Source organism: Sorex araneus, chromosome 9 (genome assembly GCF_027595985.1).
Source record: "Sorex araneus isolate mSorAra2 chromosome 9, mSorAra2.pri, whole genome shotgun sequence".
NCBI classification, from domain to species: Eukaryota; Metazoa; Chordata; class Mammalia; order Eulipotyphla; family Soricidae; genus Sorex; species Sorex araneus.
This window is the reverse complement of record NC_073310.1, coordinates 54,633,507-54,655,256: the sequence shown is the minus strand read 5'-3', so window position 1 is coordinate 54,655,256 and position 21,750 is coordinate 54,633,507. Positions and strand designations below refer to the sequence as shown.

Here is a 21,750-nt window from a genome sequence, read left to right as displayed (position 1 = left end):
TTCGAAGTTCATGGACACCAGCTAGATACTTCAGCAATCCCGAGCTTGTCAGAGTTCCGACAGAGGCAAGCACTTATTTTTAGAACTGCCAGAAGAGAAAAGGCACATTTTTCGAGACAGAACTGGAGCCGTCTGTGCTAGTCCGGAGGGCCCCTCTTGGTACAGCCTCTCATGCTTCAAGCCTAGAAGCTTCCCTGTCTCTGTTGCCAAGGCAAAACCAAATGGGCCTCAGTGTATTTGCTTCTCCCGTGTGTTCAAACCCAGGTACTACATTCACACAGCTTGATTTTCTTCAGTGACCAATTTTCTATATTGAGGTTCAGCCTCATTTTTCTCAGGCTTCATGTCATGTAGTAGAATGGGGGTGGGGAATCATATATTTGGTAACATGGAAGCTGAGTAAAGGGAATATGGGAGTCTGTTTCTCCCACCTCTTTGCTTGCAGTTCTCTGTGAGAAATGAGTTGTTTTAAGTCTAGTGTAGCACTGTAGCACTGTTGTCCCATTGTTCATCGATTTGCTCGAGCGGGCACCAGTAACATCTCGATTGTGAGACTTGTCACTGTTTTTGGCATATCGAATATGTCATGGGGATCTTGCCAGGCTCTGCCATGCAGGCGGGATACTCTCGGTAGCTTGCTGGGCTCTCCGAGTAGGATGGAGGAATCGAACCCAAGTTGGCCACATGCAAGGCAACTGCCCTACCCGCTGTGCTATCGCTCCAGTCCAAGTCTAGCGTAGGGGAGAGAAGTTGCATGTACTGTCGGGCCGGCTGAGTCATCACCCACTCCTGCAGATTCGAGGTCCAGAGGCCCAAGCCAGCTCTTCCAGGCTCGGAGCTTCCTTTCCCCGTGCTACCTTGCTTGTCTGGCTTTTCTTCACACCTCCCACCAGTGGGGAAAGTGTGGCTGCTATTTCACAGCAGGAAGTAGATGTGAGGCCCAGTTTTTTTGAAAGCATGACTCAGTTTGGCATGGGGAAGATTACATTTCTGAAAGGTAGCGTATGCGGGTGTTTCTGTCATTTGTAACACTGGGTGATCTCTTCCTCTGCCATCCTGAGCTGTGTGGCTGCATTTTCCTGGTAGGAAATGGCTCCCATGAGAACCTATTAAGGCAGGGGTGAAGGACAGCAAAGAAAATTGCAAAGCATCTAAGACAAGACATTTCTTATCCATAGTGCTAGCTTGTTTTTGTTCAGTCAGCCAAGATCCTGACTGCATTGGCCGATGGTTTAACCTGGCAAGTTCTGCTCATAAGTACACACGGAGTCTGAAATTTCAGGGTCGAGGAGCTCTTTGGTCCTTATTTGAATAGGTTTGAGTTGCAAAAGCTTCGAGTTGGGGTCAGTCAGCCCGTCATTTCACTCCAGCTCTCCGGAGTGTGGCAGTGAAAATGCTGCCCTGTCGTGAGTTGGGAGAAAGGCACGAGCCGTCCAGAACCAATAGAAGCAGTTTGCAGCAGCATGGATGGCGCGGGAGGAGGCCAGTCAGAAGGAAAGGGAGAGTTCCAGAATGTTCTCTTGGGACACACAGCACACTCGCAACCAAGAACAGCACAAAGGGAGAACTGGTACACATAATTGAGTGTGGGGTAGGTGGGGGATGGACGGGTGTGAGGGGCCTTGGGAGAGGGAGGTAGTCTACTGGTGATGGGTGTGCTGTTGGAATTCTGTGCCTGAGAAACCTTTGTTAATAGCACGCTAAGAGCCTCAGATTTTTCAGTCACTGTCACTGTCATCAGCAAATCGATGTCACTGCTCATCGATTTGTTCGAGCAGGCACCAGTAAAGTCTCTCATTGAGAGAGTTATTGTTACTGTTTTTGGCATATCCAGTACGCACGGGTAGCTTGCCAGGCTCTGCCGCTCGGGCTCTCCGAGAGGGGCGGAGGAATTGAACTCGGGTCAGCCGCGTGAAAGGCGAATGCCCAACCGCTTGGTTTATTTTGTTTGTCTTTGTTTTGTTTTTTTAAGGCAAGAGCCCGCAACAGGTGCAGTTTAGTGGGGGAACAGGGCAAGGCTGGGGGTTGCTCAGGTGGCTGAGGGTCTCTCCTGGCTCTGTAGGCCTGACAGTTCAGTGTTTGTCCCGTGCTAGAAGTGACCAGCCCCCGTCTCAGCTGGCTTCCCAGCCCGTGTCAGTGGTTCTAAGGTCCTAATCCTTAGGATGTGTGTATTTCATTAGACAACTATTCAGGTGAGAAAATATTATTTCAGCCTTCATACCCATAAAACTACTCTGAAAGTCTGTCTTTCCGCTCCATGCCTTCCACTCGCCCAGCACTTCAAGAAACTTAGTTGAGGGCCGGTGCCATAATACAGCAGGTAGCATGTTTGCCTTGCATGTGACCACTCGAAGTTTGATCCCGGCATCCTATATGGTCTCCTGAACCTCACCAGGTGTTATGCTTGAGCATAGAGCCAGGAGTAATCTGTGAGCATCACCGGGTGAGGCTCAAATATAAAAACAAACAAACAAAAAAGAAGAAACTTAGGTGAGCCATCTTTGCAGTCCAGGTTTCCAGTTACATAATACAGGATCTGTGGCTCACGCAGAGGCCGGCAGTGAGCTTCCTTCTCTCTTGCTAAATGATGTTTTCCTACTCTCAGAAGGAGGCACTGTGATCTGAAAGTATTTGGAACTGTCATAATTGTGACATATTAGTAAGTGATGAGAAGCACCTTATACCTGATCCGAGGCTGAAAACAGTTGAAAGGTTTTCTGAGGGTTCTTAGATCCTTAGGTAAGAGGTATTTTGGCGAAGTCCTATTTAAAGCAAGATTCGAAGCTATTTATTTTCATGATTTGGTATTTGTAGATGCATTGTTTTCTGCCAGGCCTGATGGATTAGTATGAACACTATCTTGCACAGGTGTTTTGGATTAGATCTTTCGAGAAAAAAATTGAATATTTCAGTATCTCTCCCTTTTCTCCCTTCTAAAAGTTAATTTGATGGTCTATGGAAAGCAAACTTTTGAGATAAGTTGATATGTTGAAGTCTGTTGCTGTATCCAAATCTGGCATATGTTTTAGGCGCAAAAAATCCAACTATTTGCTGTTTAATTTTCCAGAAAAAAATTTTTTAATTCCCCTGGATGATGACGACGATGATTAAAAAGAAGCTGGTGGGAGGCGGGGGAGAGGGTGCATTCCCTCTTAAGTATAAAATTCCCATCCTTATATCTTCTTGAAGACTTACTCTATTTCATGTGTTAAATCTAGGAGGCAAAAATTAAATAGGACTTAGAAGAAAGTTTTTTCCCTGTGTCCCCTCCATCCCAAATCTGTCTTTTTTTTTTTTTTTTTGCTTTTTGGCTCACATCCAGCAATGCACAGTGGTCACTCCTGGCTCATGCACTCAGGAATTACCCCTGGCGGTGCTCAGGGGACCATATGGGATGCTGGGATTTGAACCCGGGTCGGCCGCATGCAAGGCAAACGCCCTACCCGCTATGCTGTTGCTCCAGCCCCCAAATCTGTCTTAATTATTGAGGTCTTCTTGATAAACATTTGAGACATTATTCTAAGTTTTGAACATGCGACCGATTTTAGGGTTCTTTCATTTTTTTAGAATGCTGTTCACCTGTCATCCAGCCACCTGGGGAATTTAATAGGGACATAACTGCTCTAGCTCCATTGGCAAAGACATCTGATAAAGGGGTGGGCATCAGATAAAGAGTTGATCCTTCACTCTGCTGGCCAGACTTCTGAGATGTTCATTCGTTTCCATTGCTAATGACACAAACTCTAGTTCTTTTCTGTAAATTAAATTCTGTTGCGTAACATTGGTTTACTATATTATGTAAGTTTTAAATGCATTCTTCTTCCACATCCGTTTCACTAAAACCATGATCACCGCCAGGCTGGACCACGTCCCTTTTGCCATTTCATCTGCCTGCAACCTCCAGGCAGAGAGATTCCTCTTGAGCATCTTTTCTCTATCTCGGCTTTGTTTTTGCCTTTGTTTGTTTGCTTTGCCAATTCTTCTCTGTAAAACATGATCTTGGCAGGATAGCCCATGTATTTCAAAACATGTTCTCCGCACCACAGAAACGGCACTATAAGGAAGCCAAGATTTTTAATGCAGTTTCTCTTAGAGAAATAAAATTCTCTGTCCTAGATCCGATGTCCAGTTTTCACAAGATGATTGCTGAGGAGGTTCTAGGCGGCAGCCCTGTTAAAAAGCATTGCTTTCTGTTGACTAGAGATGTGCAAGCCAGCCAGCGTGCCATAGCCTTAATTGCAGAAATGATCCACACTGCTAGTCTGGTTCATGACGACGTAATTGACGATGCCAGTTCTCGCCGAGGAAAGCACACGGTTAATAAGATCTGGGGTGAAAAGAAGGTATGGCTTCTCGTTTTTCCTAAATCTTCCTTACCGAGTCACATGCTCCTGGGTTGCATTTGTTTTGTAGGTTTTTTTCCTTGCTGAAATAAAATAACCTCTGATGTAGTCGTAAGGTGTTCAAAGTAGTGTAGCGTTCGTGCCTTGTCTGTTCGAAGATATTTGCTGAGGCCACAGGAAAACAGACTTAGCAGTTTTGGGTCACTCCCAGTTTTACATAGAATTCCTTTTGGTTGTAAGGAATGGATTTTTGTGTGCGCAGCGACTGTTCCCAGCTCTGTGCTCAGTGCTCACTCTGGTGCTTGGAAGATCATGTCCAGGGATCAGACCTTGGGTCTCCCACGTGCAAAGCATGTTGAGCTATTTCTTTGACCCATGTAAAGGAATTTTTATAGTAATCAGTAGGCCAGTGTCATGTAGTTATCAAGAGGCATTTTACGTTTGAACTCAAGTTCAGTTTAATTCACCAAGTCATTTATTTTAAACGCCTCATGCAAGATTGTGAAAGCAAATAAGTAGAGCCTGCAGAGATAGTCCAGTGGGGAGGACACTTACTTTGCACATCCCTGATACCCCCCGTGGTCCCCCAAGCCCCACTGGGAATGATCCCTTAACATGGTGGCAGGAGTAAACCTCAGCACTGTCAGGGGGGACCCCCCCGAAGTAAACAAAAAGCATATAAGTCAAATGAAATACACTTACAACATCTTATATTATTCACAACAAGCGATACAGAATAAATTATCTAGCATCTGCCAGTGGGGCAGGTTAAGTGGTGGTGGTAAACTTCAAAATAATGGTGGTGGGAAGTTGTAATGGTGATGGGATTGGTGTTGGATTCTTGAATGTAATCAATCATTGTGAACAACTTTGTGAAAATGAAATCAAAATTAAGAAAAAATTTAAGTGGTTGATATTAGAAAAATACATTTATATTTCAGAGGGATACTGTTCTCCCATAGAAATTTTACCATTGTAAATAGAAGCTCTGTAATTGGATTTGGTTCATCTATATGTATTTTTAAGCATGTTTTTAAGCATATTTTAAGCATATTTTTGAGCACATTTTTCATTAGTATTTGAGTTTTAATTTATTATTTTTTTAAATTTTAGGCACCATGATTTACAATACTGTTAATGATAAAGAGTTTCATGTACAGTGTTCCAACCCCACACCCCCCCACCAGATGTGTTAGTTTTGCTGAAGAGGGTCAAAGGCGGGGGGCGTTGCTTGAGGCTCTGTTGGAGAACAGGAGTGAAGCCAAGCGAATGTTCCCTGTCCCCTGCTGGTTTTCCTTTAACGTGACTTGGTTGTGTAATCAGGTTGTGCAGTCTTATCTGGAAGCCTTTCGCCCAATCCCGTGCATTGGACTGGTGGTCTGAAGGTGGCGGGGTGTGTTATGACAGCGCCTCGGGAACTCCACGCCCTGCCACAGTCAAAGGTGCCTGTTTTCCAGGCTGGCCTCTTGCCTTCTCTGAGTCATTGGCCAGAGGCAGAGGATTAAGGGAACAAATGGAGCTGGTTTTGGGTTTTGCTTTTTGTTTGCGGTGCTAGGAGTCAAATCCAGGCTCTCACACATCCAGGATGTTCATTCTACATGTGGCACCATGACTTACAACATGTTTATTCTACATTTGGCACCATGATTTCATAATAGAGATTCAGGCAGGCGGTGTCCCCAATACCAGTCCCTCCACCGGCATTGGCTGGGCTCTCTGTGAAGGCAGGAGACAGAGCTCACTGCTGCTGCCCTGTCCCTTTCATCCCCGAGCCTGGCCAACGCTGGCCCGGTCCACCTGTCTTCTGATTCATCTCTGAACCAAAACTAAGACCAAGAAAAATCCAACCCCCACTTTTTTTTTTTTTAGTTTAGTTTTGTTTTTTGCTTTTGGGTCACACCCAATAATGCTTAGGGCTACCTCCTGGCTCTGAACTCAGGAATTATTTCTGGAAGTTCTTGGGGGACCATATGGGACGTCAGGCATGGAACCCAGGTCAGCCACATACAAGGCAAGCGCCCTACCCCAGTATTATTGCTCCAGCTCCAAATCCCCCCCTTTCTTTTTTTAAATGAAAATGAAAAACTCCATGCACCCCACATGAACCCTGCCTGATTTCCCAGCTGTCTGCTTTTAGCTCCTCACCCCAGTCACCCACAGTCACCCCCATCATCCAAGCACCCACAGTTCCAGTGCCATATGTAGGAATCTTTTGTTCTCCAGGTTTCCCAGGGCCAGGGTAGGAAAGAGATAAAAAGCCTTGCAAGTCCTCCAAGCTTTATATTCTCACACACACACACACACACACACACACACACACACACACACACACACACACATATACACAGTGGCAAATGGACAGAAAGAAATGTGTGCATACATGATATGGTGTGTACAGGTGAGTTTATAAATATACCGAGATGACGTAATATAAAATGATGATCGATAGTTGAACATACAATAAATGTAACTAGTTTTAGATCCTACTGCGATCAAAACTTCAGTGTGGCAATGCTCAAGTCTGTAAATAAAAATTCATGATGGCTATTTGTAATTTCTGTATGATAATATTTAGGTATACCTTTAGACACGCAAGTCGTGTAGTTGTTTGCAGCATAAAATTCGATTCTGTGTATATTTGTCATGTGTTGCAATTGCAGTGTGGCTGTCTCCTCACAGTCTGAAGGAGATGGGTGTTCAGTGGGGAGAACGAGATTCTGTTTAAGAATAGGGCCAGTCTATGAGCATGCCAAGAATACTAAACTTGGAGCCAAGATTCCTTTTTACCATGGGGAAAAAGTGCCTTCTGCCGTGCACTGGGTGTATGAGTACAGCCCGATATCATTTCCAGTTCGTGTCTTCCGGGATTTGAGTCCGCGAAATCACGGACTGGGAAGGGACCTTGTGACCACAGCGAGGTACAAGGGGTGTTACAGCCGCACTGAGATGTGTCCGATCAGATGAGGATCAGAGAGGGACGTCACGGACATGTCAGGAGGTGCTGTCAGAGCTGATCTCACAAAGGAGCCCGGTGAAGATGGGGGAGGACACTGTTTTGAGCAGAGAAACACTGAATGCAAAGGCTCGGGGCAGTTTGAGGGGAAAGCCAGTGAAAGGAAACTTAAAGCAGCCGCGTTTTTGCTTGGGTTAGGAACTGAAACGCAAGACTAGCTAACTGGCTGTGGGTGTGGCTTAGTGGTAGATCACTTGCCTTGTATGTGGTTCAAGCAAGGGTTTGATCCCCACCATAGCATCAGAGAAGGAGAAGAGTGAGCTGCTTCTCTGAGTGTGGACACAGATCGGTGAGTGATGGGTAAAGTCCTGCTGAGGAAGAGCGAACATTCCAGCACTGCGTATTCTCTTGTGAGGCCACTCAGTGTCTTCTCTTTGGCTCTGATGTGTTTCTCTGACTGTTTCCCCCTCACTTTTAGGCTGTTCTAGCTGGAGACTTGATTCTTTCTGCAGCATCAATAGCTCTGGCACGAATTGGCAACACAACTGTTATATCTATTTTAACCCAAGTGATTGAAGATTTGGTGCGTGGTAGGTTACTTCTGAGTTTTCTTTCTTTTTTTTTTTAAATAATTCAGTCAGCGTTTAGCCAGGCCAGAAAAACACTTCTCAAATGCAGCTTTTGGTTCTCTGTAGGTGAATTTCTTCAGCTTGGATCAAAAGAAAACGAAAACGAAAGGTTCGCACACTACCTAGAAAAGACCTTTAAGAAGACTGCAAGTCTGATAGCCAACAGTTGTAAAGCAGTATGTACGTTCTGTCTTTTTTCAAGTTAAAAAAAAGTCTCATAACTCTTTCTTCAAAGTTAATTCTCTTAGAAAAATGTCACTGGAGAATCTTAAAATTAGTAACCAAACTCCCACATGTCATTAAGAAAAGAATTCTATCCCCAAACACCAAGAGAATTTTTGTTTTTCATATTTTACTCTCATTTTGTTTTGCAAACATTAGCTTAAATCTGGCTGAGAGAAAGTACAGTGGGGAAGGTACTTTCCTTGCATGCACCTGACCTGGGTTCAATCCCCAGCACCCCATATGGTCCTCTGAACGCTCCAGGAGTGATCCCCGAGCACAGAGCAGGGAGTAAGCCCTGAGCACAGCCCAGTGTGGCCCCAAATAAAAATAACAGGGTATTAACTTTAATAATAATAAGCTTAGTAATATATTCCCCATCTACTTTCTCAACTATGTAACATTAGATTTGGACAAATTATAAATCCTATCTCCCATAAATGTTAGGCTTATTTCTGATAATTTACCTTTGCAAGGTTATTTTTATTTATTTGTTTGTTTGTTTGTTTATGCTTTTGGGTCACACCCAGCGATGCTCAGGGGTTACACCTGGCTCTGCACTCAAAATTACTCCTAGTAGTGCTTGGGGGACCATATGGGAAGCCGGGGATTGAACCCGGGTCAGCCACATGCAAGGCAAACGCCCTACCTGCTGTGCTATCACTCCAGCCCTGAAAGGTTATTAAGTACTGTGTTCTTTCTCTTTTTTTTTTTTTTCCATTCTTTGGGACGACTCCTGATGGTCCTGGGCAGGTGTGGGATCGTCAGGACTAACCCCAGTGTGCTAGGCATGGAGTGCCTGTGTACTGTCCCAGTGGGACCACCCGCCCAGCCTAAATGCTGCTGTGTTCTTACAGGCAGAAAGTATCTACGACTAACCAACCCTCTCTGACTTTCTTCATGAACAGAAGATACTCTTGATTTTTTTTTTCTTTTTTCAGTTCTTGGGACACACCAACAGCTGTTTCTGACAGGTTTTATTCATTTATTGTTTGGTTTTCTTGTGCTTATGCTTTCTTTTGGTTTTCTTTCCATGGGATCAATCCCGAGTGAAACGTGTGCTCTGCCTCTGAGCTCTACCGCGGACTACTCGATATTTTTGTTTTGGGGCCACACCCCGCGGCTTCCTCTTGGTTCTGCACTCAAGGATCACTCCTGGTGGTACTCAGGGACCATAATGGGTGCCTGAAGTGAAGCTGGGCTGGGTGCATGCAGGCGCCTTACCCGCTGTACTAGCTCCCTGGCCTCTTTCTGTTGGTTGAGTCTAAACTGACTTTTCCCCCCCTTGCTTTCTCCTTCGACTTCCCTCCACTTGTCTTATATAAGAGAATCGATGATCAACAGATGATGATGATGATGATGATGAATATATATATGATTTCATATATTATATAAATAATATAGTACATTCTGTTATTTATAATATACATTATATAGTATATATCATGTGCTATATTTTATTTATATATATATATATATATATTATGGGCTGGAGTGATAGCACAGAGAGTAGAGTGTTTGCCTTGCACACGGCCAACCCGGGTTCAGTTCTTCCATCCATCTCGGAGAGCCCGGCAAGCTACCGAGAGTACCTGCCTGCACAGCAGAGTCTGGCAAGCCACCCATGGTTTATTCGATATGCCAAAAACAGTAACAAATCTCACAATGGAGCATATTGATGAACAACGGGATAACAGTGACAGTGAATATATATTATTTTATTATTATATATTATAATGTATATTATATACACACACACATAGCTGTAGCACTGCCATCCCATTGTTCATCAGTTCGCTCGAGTGGGTACCAGTAACGTCTCCATTGTGAGATTTGTTGTTATTGTTATTTGTGCAAGGCAAATGCCCTACCCTCTGTACTATCACTCCAGTCCAAAAAAAAAAAAAAAGAAAAAAATAGTGCTATATTAAAATATTTTGCTTTAAATAAAGATACTTTTAGGATTGGGAGAAAATATTTGCATACCACACAGCAGTTAAAAGACAAAAATATCCAAGTACTATCAACTCAACAACTAAAAACTGATAGTCCTATCAAAATATGGATAGAGGTCTGATCAAACACTTCTATGAAGAAAAGATAAGGATTGCCATTAGGCAAATTAAGATATAAAATTTTTGCAACAAACAAAGCATTTTGTAAAATGTTGATTTTTATATATACATATATATATGCACACACATACACACTCACATATATGTACATATATATCAGTAGTCTATTCATATATATAAGCCATGTATATGTATTTAGAATATGTATATTCCAGAATCATTAAATGTGATGTTTTCATGAATGAGAGATAATTTCCACCAAAGAATTGTCCATCTAATTATCTCACATTTAACAGATGTAATGGTGAAAATCTGGGTCAGTATCTGGGTCAGTAAGTCTCTTTAATCAAAGCAACTAGAGAAAACCCTCTAAGGGGAAATATAAATTGCTGTCATGATATTCTCAACATAATTACAGTTAAAGAGGTCTCTCAGGTGGAAAAGTCCCTTAGCAAAGTTCTCTTTTTGGAAAAAACTGAATGTGAGGCAGGAAAGAACAAAAAGGACATCTTCCTAAAATACACTTACTTGGGGGCTGGAGTGATAGCACAGCGGGTAGGGTGTTTGCCTTGCACGCGGCCAACCCGGGTTCGAATCCCAGCATCCCATATGATCCCCTGAGCACCGCCAGGGGTAGTTCCTGAGTGCATGAGCCAGGAGTAACCCCTGTGCATCGCCGGGTGTGACCCAAAAAGCATAAATAAATAAATAAAAATAAAATAAAATACACTTACTTGAAACCAAACCCTAAGGAATGTGAATTATATGGAACACACTGGCTGTAGTCTTAGCCTTCTTTGTTTTTACTTGAGAGGGCTAGTATTTTTTTAATTTCCGAGAAATTGCAAGTAGGCAGGGTGGTTTTTTGGGGGGTCAACCCCCACCCCACCCCCGTGTTTTGTTTTTAAAGAGAACCAAAGAAAACATGGTTGGTGCTGGAATGCTCCATAAAAGAATGAAGGATCTCAAATGGCTGCCGTGAAGCTGTTTCATTAGTCATTCGTTGATCAGTATCTGCATGAAAGTCAGGAATGAGACTCACTAGACACTGTGGCGTGGGAAGTGGACTTCCCTGGTGATAACCCTGCTGGAGATTGCAGTCAGAAGTGCAGGCACCCCAGGGATTCTTGGGCCTCAAAACAGTCACTGTGCGCAGTGGCTTCCGTACTGGCATAGGGCACCACCCAGAATTGGAAGCGGAATGAGAACTAATGTACTGAATCAGTTACTGAGTACTGAATTCAGTAATGTACTGAATCATTACTGAGTCAGTAATGAACTGACTGAAGTCAACCCTTGAGGGGTCCCAAGGAGGTAGACTCTAGTTGTCAGAGAGGCGTTAGTGGTGGTCACCATCCTGTACTTACTCCCAAGATGACAGCAGATGTATTTGTTTCTGGAGCAACTCATCCACCCATTAACAGGTGGACAGTGGATGTGACACTGAGCACAGCCTGGCCCTTAGGGACATGAAGTGTTCTTTGCTGTCCACTAGGAGGCACAATGGCCCCATCCTAGGAAAAACACCTAAACCACCTTTCCCATGATTTGCTCCTCAACACCCTCCCCGCCACCCCCCAGCTGTTAGGCTAATGAAGCGAAGTCATAGAGTGAGCAAGCTCTGAATAAAAGGTTCTGTATGTGAGTGCCTGCGGGTGGGAGGATTCCAGAGTTGTTATATATTCAAAATCGCTATTTTTATGTACGCCTGGTATTTAAGATGCAAACACATGTGGGCTCTAAAAGGAATATACGCAAAGCAAGTCATCAATGCCCAAAAAAGAGGGAATATGAAAAAATGTAAGTGTAAATATCAGGATAATTACAGAAGAACTAGTGCAATTTCAAGATACAGAATTTAAAGGAAATTCAGCAACTTATAGTTATGTTCCTAAGGACACTTTTTCCTCCCCACTCTTTTTTTTAAACCACTCAGTATTTTTTGTAGAAAGTAAAAGTCGTGCTTTGGTGCTACCAAAAAGCTGTTTTGTGATACCAGTTGATATGGAAATAGAAGTAATCCTAAAAGTCAGTTGACCATTAATTGCATCGAACATGAATCTGTTGGGAATGTGACCTGAGAGGTCGGTGGTACTGTTGTGTTGGTATCCCAGTTGGCATTTGAATCCACAACTGAGTATGGCAATCCTGCCTTCGTTTGCTTTCTCTCCTTTTTTTTTTTCTCTCCTTTTTTTTTTTTTCTGAATTTCTGTTCTCTAGTGTTGCGTGTGGCCTGGAATCAATGGCCTTTCTTCCTGCTATTTGCTTTCCAAAGCGCCAGATTGTCACCACAAAGTTCTGTGGGTCCTTTGAGCAGAGCTCCGTTTTCTTGGTTCCGAACTTATACAATCTCCAGATGGTCCTTATCCAGATTTTGCCAGTTTCCCTAATACTCTTAGACAGTGATTTTTGTGCTCCAGGATCCAGTGTCTTGAAGAGAACAATGTCTTGAAGAGGTCAAGGCTGCTTACATTGTTGAGCCTCTCAAATTAGTTTGCTGTCTCAGAAATTGGAGTCCAGTTGGGAGTTTGGGCAAGAATGCAACAGAAGTGACGATATCTTCTTCATCAGCCCAGTGGCTCCTCATACCCCTTTTCATCTTCCTGGGGATACTCATGTTGATTGGGTGGATGGACTGCCAGGTTTTTTCACTATAAAGTTGTGTTTTTTTTTTTTTTTTAACTATTTGGGATGACGTATTTTGAGGTCATGTAAATATTTTGCTTTAATCTTAAACCATCACCCATTCATTGTGACATTCCTTCTGCCCAGGGGCAGCTGTGGTGACTGTGACATCAGACTTCCTGATTCTGCCATTCTTTTGATTCCATGCTCGCCAGGGGAGTTGGTATTTTATGTTGAGAAAGGCCTTGAGTCCTAGATTCTTATGTTATCTACGGATTATAACCCTTTTTTAGGGGCTGGAGCAATAGCACAGCGGGTAGGGCGTTTGCCTTGCACACGGCCGACCCGGGTTCAAATCCCAGCATCCCATAAGGTCTCCTGAGCACCGCCAGGAGTACTTCCTGAGTGCAAAGCCAGGAGTAACCCTTGTACATCGCCGGGTGTGACCCAAAAAGCAAAAAAAAAACCCTTTTTTATTTGCTTCAGTGCTCAGTTGTGCCATGTGTGAGGGGAGACCGTGTAACCTGGTTCTGTCTCTGTTTACCACACCCTTGTCGTTCTTTCCATCCTTCCGTAATGTCTGGTAGATGTTCCAGGTTCGTCTTGTTGTTCCTCAGGCTTGGGTTTATTTCTTCAAGAGGTCTTTGTTCCTTGTGGTGGAACATGGTAGTGAGAAACCATGGTCTGGCTCTGGAGAACTCAAGTCTCTACCACATTGACCAATGTTTCCATTCTAATAGTCCCTCCCAACACGGATGAGGAAATGTGTGTGTGTGTATGTGTGTGTGTGTGTGTGTGTGTGTGTGTCTGTCTGTCTGTCTGTCTGTCTGTCTGTGTCTGTGTGTGAATGGATGGATGTGGCTGTCTCTGGCTCTATTCCATTTAGGTTTATGCAAGACCAAGAGTTAGCATAGTGATGGCCCCAAATCCCATCAAATGCCACAGGATTCATGATTTATTCTAGCATTTCTTGTTTCCCTATTTCTGGCTTCCAACCCCTCCCAAACCCTCACTCCTGAGCACAGAGCGAGCACAGAGCCAGTAGTAGCCAACCATAGCTCTTTATCTGTGATGTTTATGTTGTATGTCTTTTCTCAGTACCTTCAGTTGATATTTTTTTGATTTTTTTAAAATTGTTTTTATAAAGTTGTTCGCAATGATTCAGTACATTCAGAATTCTAGCACCAATCCCACCACCATTACACTTTCCCACCACCATTCTCTCCAATTTTCCCAACCACCACCCAAGCCCTAATAGCAGGCCCTAAATATTTTATTTTGTATTGCTTGTTATGATTCACTTAAAATGATCCCCAAAAATTTCTTTAGAAGTGTATGAAGATTGTTGTATCTCACCCCAAGGCAATTAAGCCCTGGTATAAGAGATTATTAACATGTTGTTACAGGTTAGCCCTGTGTTAATATTTTCTTCATTGTGTCAGTTGATTTTATTTTGATTTTTTTTTTTGGTGGGGGGGTCACACCCGGCGATGCACAGGGGTTACTGCTGGCCCATGTACTCAGAAATTACTCCTGGAGGTGCTCAGGGGACCATATGGGATGCTGGGAATTGAACCCAGGTTGGCCTCGTGCAAGACCCTTGATATTTTTTAATAATGGAACTCAGGTCCCTCCCACTTTGACCAATAAGGCAGCCTGCGGTCATTCATTTTCTGAATAGCATATGCTGAGCTAGAAGCAAGCCATGCAGACAGACCTCATAACTTCATACTTACTGGGTTTCCATTCTGTTGACCTTTAGAAGCATAGCAGAAGGCTGATGAGAAGTCTCTGGAGGCAGCCTGTTCTGTCTCAAATCCTCTGTTCCCCGTTTCTCCCCTCGAAACACTTCTGTGTGCCGTAGGCCCTACCTCTTAAGTGAGTTAATCTATGAGGAATTTCAGAATTACTCCTAGCACTTAGAAAGTGCATAGTAATTGTTAACTCATATCAACCACAAAATATTTATGGGATGTCATGAGGTTTAACTAGAGTATTGCAAGTGCTCATCATATGTACCCCTAAATTTTAATTTAGTGAGTTTAGAAATATAATGGATATCACCTCCCCCCCCCCCCCCCGCGCCCCAATCTTCTCAGGAAGCATTTTAGTATTTAGTATTTTAGTGCTGCTCAGTGTTGAAGAAATAGCATTAATCACTCGTCAGAATTGCTTTTGTTGTTGTTTTGCTTTTGGGGTCACATCCAACAATGCTCAGGAATTACTCCTGGTTCTGTACTCAGAAATTATTCCTAGTGGTGCTTGGGAGACCCTATGGGATGCCAGGGATCGAACCTGGGTTGGCTGTGTGCAAGGCAAGTGCCCTCTCTAGCCCCTCCGCAGAATTGCTTTCTGAGTCAGTTCTGCCTAGAAAGAGGCTTTTATTCCACTCTGAGCTCAATGTACCCCTGGTATCCCAAGTCTCACCACTCTCATCCTTTTAGCTCAGTGGTCCCATCTTCTTTAGTTTCATTTCAAAGGAATGCCTCCTGACCTCCTGGGGGCCATGGCTGCTGGTCATGATGACAGAAGGCTCCTTGGAGTTGACTGTCCACTCCGTGCGTGTATTTGTATAGTAGGCTGGGGGCCAAACAAAGAGTCATGGATTTCATTGAACTGTCAAACACCTTCACAGGGGTAAGTGAGGTAAGCAGACTTCAGTTAGCAAAGGTATGCTGCTACACAGGCTCCTGTCTCTGTAGTAGGTGTGTGCCTGGAAAGGAAGGTTATTATCAGTACAACTGAACATGTAGTCTGCCTAAGAGATGCCAGGCACAATACTAATGTGGTTTTTGGGGTTTTTTTTTTTTGGTAGGGGAGACTTTTGGGTCCACACACGGGGATGCTCAGGGATTACTCCTGGCTCTGCACTCAGGAATTACTCCTACCGTATGTAATGCCGGGGATCAAACCCGAGTTGGCTGCATGCAAGGCAAACACCCCCACCCACTGAACTATCCAGCCCCCAATGCTAAGGGTTTAAAAGTAGCATCTCAGGTACTCCTCCCTCATAGCAACCCTAGGAGGTAAGTACTTATGATGCTGTTTTAGCTGCAATTTGACTGAAGCACAAAAAGACTCAGTCATAAAAAGGGTTGTGGTTTTAGGCAACCTTTGTGGACCAACCGCAGGGCCCCTACTCTTTCCCTGATAGATGGCTGAGCCGAAGTAGGGGCCCAACCAATGGCCACTTGAGCTAGTAGGCACTAGGGTCCAGGTTCCTGGTCAGCGGTGACCCGTTTTCTCAAAGAAGCCCGGGGAATTCTTCCTGGCGTTCTCATTGACAGTCATTGCACTCTCCGCTGAGCAGAATGCCTCTCTCCTCCCTGGCTTTTAGTTTTTACTGGCCTTTTGTTTTGAGAAAATGTGGCCGGGCCTGCTTAGCATGCTTGGCAGGGAGGCGGAAAGGCACCCCAGTGGCCAGCGCCAGCCAGTTATTTTGGAGTTTCATAAGAGACCGAAGAGTCCTATTTCTCCTTCTCCCCACTGAAATGGAAGAAAATACTTTTATACAGTTGCATTATTTCTTGTGAGCTATATATGGAAGCAGTAAGACTGGCAGAGATTCTTAATAAAAGGAGTTCAAATGGGGAAACAGAAAGATATGTATGGCAACTCCATGTGTACAATTAGCTTAGATTATCTCTGAAGTCAGGGCTTAATCAATGGCGGAGGGGCGGGGGGGACGAGGGGCTGTCAACAGTGAGCTGGGTGTGCTGAGTGCTGGAAACCAGAATTTCACATAAATTCCGTTTCTTTGGCATGTCACAAAGTTGATTTTTAAAACTCTCCCCCCACCCCCCCCACCAGTTAATGGGGGGGTGGAAACAGCTTCTGTGAAAGAAGCAGAGAGAACAGATTATTTTCTTAGTGTTGAAAACACAGTCACCTTGTTGCCATAAACTTAAATACATGTTTGTGTCCTTCCCTGGCTTATCTCAGAATTCTTTCCATTCCAGGTCTCGGTGCTTGGGTGTCCTGACCCCGTGGTACATGAGATCGCCTATCGATACGGGAAGAATGTGGGAATAGCTTTTCAGGTTGGTTTGCTTGGCTTCCTGTTCGAAGGGTGGTAGAGTGGCCGTTGTGCTGGGCTCAGGGCTTTACATCTCTTTTTTTCTTCCCCTCTGCTAGCTAATAGATGATGTATTGGACTTCACTTCATGTTCCGACCAGATGGGCAAACCCACATCAACTGACCTGAAGCTCGGATTGGCTACTGGCCCCGTCTTATTTGCTTGTCAGCAGGTAAGTTTCGAACTCCCTTTGGCACATGGCTGTGTAGGCCTTCTGACCCAGCATCTTCCTTGGCAGCTGATGGGAAGGTTTGGATAAGGAATATATGGAAAAGCATTTCTAGTAATAGACCACAAATGTAGGGGGGTTTTGTTTGTTTGTTGGCCATATCTGGCAATGCTCAATGGCTCTGCACTCAGGATTTACTCCTAGTTGGGCTTGGGGGACAATATGGGATGTCAGCGATTGCAAGGCAACTGCCCTACCATCTCTGTATTATCACTCCAGCCCCACAAACCGGTTTCTGATCTGGAGCCAATATAAGCTTTATATTCCAAATCTGGTCTTTCATCTATAAAACTGAAATGATGACCTTCATTCCTGGTTGGCTGTGAGCATTAACAGAGATCATTTCCATGCAGATAACTTCATGATTATTTCCATGTATCTTGGGCATTGACAAGGTGAACAGTTTCTGCATCTTGATCATAGGACTGAATTGTGGGTGTATCTCAAAGTCCTTACAGGAGCACAAGGACGGTCCTCCCAACAGTTATCTCGAAGGGCTGAAGTGCGCACTTTGCATGCTGGAGCCCTGGGTTGGATCCCTCCCACACACACCCCACCCTGCAGTGAAAAGAGATTCTGATAAATCCTCCAGTCCTTCAGGGTACTGCCGCTGCTCTCAGAAAGGTTCTGAATGCCTCAGGCATTGCCTCAAAATGTCAAGGAGTCCATGGAAAGCACAAACTCACTAAAACCAGAGTTCCTTCAGGTCGAAGGGCTGTCAAGGAAGGAAGTGAAGCCGCCTTTGTAGTCCACCGTGGGCAGGGGCTTCAAAGAGGCTGCAGTGATTTATCCAAAAGACCTTTCAGTGCTCATGCTGGACCCTCGCCACGCCGCCTTTCACTGCCGAATGCTATTTGAACTAAGTGGGATACAGGCTGGCACTAGGTTATCTTTTGAATAGATTTTTCACCTTAGTAGTATTTATTTTGTTATTTAGCAAATAGTAGCTTTACCATGAAAGTAAAATATTAACTCTGCGGCCTAGAGGTTAGCTTAACTTTGAGTCTTTCAGAGATTGTGCCTCTTATTTCTCAAAATTCACAAAATTAAGTCATGTCTTCCATAAAACTCGATGATTCCATCTTGGTATTATAAAAATCACTGAGCTCTGCTTTCAACACAGTCCAGAAGAGCCAGAGCCAGGTTTATTCTTCTTTGAGGCTGACAGCTTATAATTTGAGAGATATCTTCTGTTACCATTTACCCACACAAAAAAAATTGCTCATTTATGAGCCATGTAAATGGAAAGGCATCCCTGAAGTTAGAAAGTTTAGTCATTGGCTATCATCTCTACAACATTAATCTAATTGATATTCACAGAGTAAGAAATGTGAGAGGTCAGGGAGACAGTTTAACACACTGCATATGTGGGAGGCCAGGATTCAGTCACCAGCATTGCATACAGTTCCTCTGAGCACTGCCAGGAGTTACTCCTGAGCACAAAGCTGGGAGCACTTTAAATGAAGTCCCCAAACAAACAGCAAGACAGGGTGAACCAAGTAAACTGAGATTCTGGCAGCTCTGAAAAAATTTTTTCAGCAGATTTTGAACTTATTGAGATGACTAAAGAAGTTTTTCCCAAAAGAATTATGGCTTGCTGCGGAAAGTTATAACGGTCACAAGTCCCATAAGACTAAGTAGCCTTAGAACTGGTTTAAGAAACTTTGGTACATCTACACAATGGAATACTATGCATGTTAGGAGAGATGAAGTCATGAAATTTGCTTGTAAGTGGATAGATATGGAGAGTATCATGCTAAGTGAAATGAGTCAGAGAGGGACTGAATAGAAGGACTGCACTCATTTGTGGAGTATAGAATAACATCACATGAGGCTGACACCCAGGGACAGTAGATACAAGGGCCGGGAGGATTGCCCCATAGCTGGAAGACTGCTACATGAGTGGAAGGGAGAAGGCAGATGGAATAGAAAAGGGATCACTAAGAAAATGATGGCTGGAGGAATCAGTCAGGATGGGAGATGGATGCTGAAAGTAGATAATGGACCAAACATGATGACCTCTCATTGTCTGTGCTGTAAGCCATACATAATGCCCAAAAGTAGAGAGAGATTATGGGGAATATTGTCTGCCATGGAGACAGGGGGAGGGTGGAAAAGGGGGGCTATACCAGGGATATTGGTGGTAGGGAATGTCACTGGTGGAGGAATGGGTGTTTGATCATTGTGTGATTGTAACTCAAACATGAAAGCTTGTAACTATCTCACAGTGATTCAATAAAAATAATTTTAAAAAATTAAATAAAATTTTTTAAAAAAAGACTAATAAGTCAAAGTTTAGTCTTAATTTAGCCTTACAATGATTAGTTGAAAATAGATGCCTTTTCTAATTACATTTTACTATGAACATATTTCAAGAGAATTTACTTTCCTTTACACAAAAGGAATAATGGATAATTCTACTTTTTGATACAGTGAGGCAGTTAGGGAATTGGACCATTTCTACATACTGATTTTTCAATAGCTAACAAGACTGAAAATGCTGGCTTAAGAAAAATAAAAACGGTAGCAAGGAAGAGGAACAAAGGTTACATAGTTCCCTTAAACCAGTTTTATGGGTGCTCCACTGGGAAATCCCAGAATCATGGGGCACACTCTCACCCTTACTGGCAGTACTGTTCCCTTCTGTCCAGAATGCAGTGGGGGAAAGGAGTTAGAAATCTCACATTGCAGTCTTAGAAAAGGGAACACAGAATGAAGGCTGAGCAGGAAGTGACTCTAGACAGGATTTGTTTCCTAAGCTGATGGATTCGTCAGTCCTTAACCAAAGATGCATTTATAAGTTGTTTCCTGATAAATCAAGTGTAGGCTCTATTATGGGATTACGTTGTCAAAAAAAGAATTCTTGGCCAGAAATTCATCAAAAGATTTATGAAGCCTGACTTCCAGTAAAACAAGTTCCAAAAATAATATGACAATGCAGTTTTCATAATTTGTCACTACTGATGTTGACTTTTAAAAAATTATTTATTTTATAAACTAGTATCAGCTAAGTTTGTTTGATTTCCCCAGTAACTCTCCCACAGAGCAAACAATTGTATGACTTGGTATTGGAAATGTTCTGCTGACACTCAAAAGTCTGTTCATCTACTTTGTGATGAACCTATGAGTGAATTAGTGAAAACCCGATTAGTAAAATAATCATAGGAACTATTTATTTCTACCAGTGAGTTTTGTTTTGTGATTATAGAGACTGAATCTTCCCACTTGTAACATAGGGTACATCTGACTGGACATTCCATAAGAGAAACAATCTTGAGATACCACTTTCCTTTTTAAGTATGGATGAAGGGTTTTCTTGAAATTGAAATTTGCTGGACCCAGCAACTCAATAGAAACTGCCCTGTTTGGAATTTTGCCATGTTTTGTTTAGGGCCATACTGAATGAATGGTTCTTGGGGGACCAGGAGGTATAACCTGGGTTGCACACGCAAAGCATGCGTTCCAGCCTTTTCAGCCATTTCTTCAGCTTGGAATTCACGATTCTGACCTCTCTGACCAGGTTGATAAGTGATTGGTAGAAAGAACTTAAGAACAGTTTCTGGAATTCTAGATAAGCCCTGGGGATGGCAGCGTCTTCCCGTGTGTTTGCATACACCATTTCTGTCAAGGATAAAAATCTTTTAAACCCTTAAACAGTATATTAGTTGGATTCTGAAATCTTAAGAAACAAAACGAAGTGTTTCTTCTTGTGTGCCTGTGACTGCATTCTCGAATATCCTTTAAGAGAACTTTCCTGTCTTCAGCTGCTTCTCTTTCCTTTGATAAATCAGCTAACCCAAATGTCAGCCTGTTGCGGCACTTCCAACTGCCACCACCAGCCCCTGCACCAGCTGCGCGGGCTTCTGCTATTGTTGTGACTCTAGCTGGTGCTTCCTTCCGAGCAGGCCAGGTTTGGCTTACTTAAGTCAGGTTTATTGATCACTCCTGCTGAGGGAGGGGCCTTACAGTTAGAATCGGATTTGTCCACGTGTGGATTTTCTACTTTTGAAAACAGACCCTAGGCAAACAAAAATGTGCTTTTTCTAAACTAAAGCTTCAGTCAGGCAGCTATCCTGCCTGTTCTGTTTCTATTTTTATTTTTCCATGAACACCCATAGTGGGCAGGGGAGTGTGCCTACTGGAAGCTGGTATTTGCATATGGAAATTGCACACGCTACATGTTTCAAAAGAAGGATGTAGGCACACTTGAGGCAAGGTTTTTTTTTGTTTGTTTCCTTCAAATTTTGCTTTCTCAGTGCCTTTTTAAGGATTCAGAGAAACCACACACCCATTCAGCACATTTTACCACACTTTTTGGTATTACAGAAAATACATGACTTTATCAGATAAACAGGTGAATATCATAGGAGCTCTGAGGATTTATCCTATTTTGGAATTTGGTGATAAAAAAATAAAAGGCTACTTCGATTTTTTTTTATACCACTAGGATTAATTTATGCTTTCCTAATTTGTTTCTCATATAACTTGTTTGTTTTATTCTTAAACAGCCATGTTATTGGGCTAGAGTGACAGTACAGTGAGTAGTGTTTGCTTTGCATGTAGCCAACCTGGGTTCCATCCCTGGCAGCACATATGGT

The 21,750-nt window shown here is 43.3% G+C and overlaps 1 protein-coding gene across 3 annotated transcripts in view; it reads left to right on the top strand.

Moving 5' to 3' along the window:
* PDSS1 (decaprenyl diphosphate synthase subunit 1) overlaps nt 1–21,750 on the top strand; it is a 46,093-nt gene that overhangs the window by 15,718 nt on the left and 8,625 nt on the right. Inside the window, exons 5-10 of one of the 3 annotated variants that reach the window (XM_055147456.1) lie at nt 4,202–4,343; nt 7,775–7,886; nt 7,992–8,101; nt 16,807–16,887; nt 16,982–17,095; nt 17,602–20,173. In XM_055147456.1, the coding sequence (XP_055003431.1) occupies nt 4,202–4,343; nt 7,775–7,886; nt 7,992–8,101; nt 16,807–16,887; nt 16,982–17,095; nt 17,602–17,841 (799 nt within the window). In that variant the 3' untranslated portion in view covers nt 17,842–20,173. Of the gene's footprint in view, nt 1–4,201; nt 4,344–7,774; nt 7,887–7,991; nt 8,102–16,806; nt 16,888–16,981; nt 17,096–17,575; nt 20,174–21,750 lie in introns of those variants that run through there. The other 2 variants (XM_055147458.1, XM_055147457.1) reach the window with 2 other exon arrangements.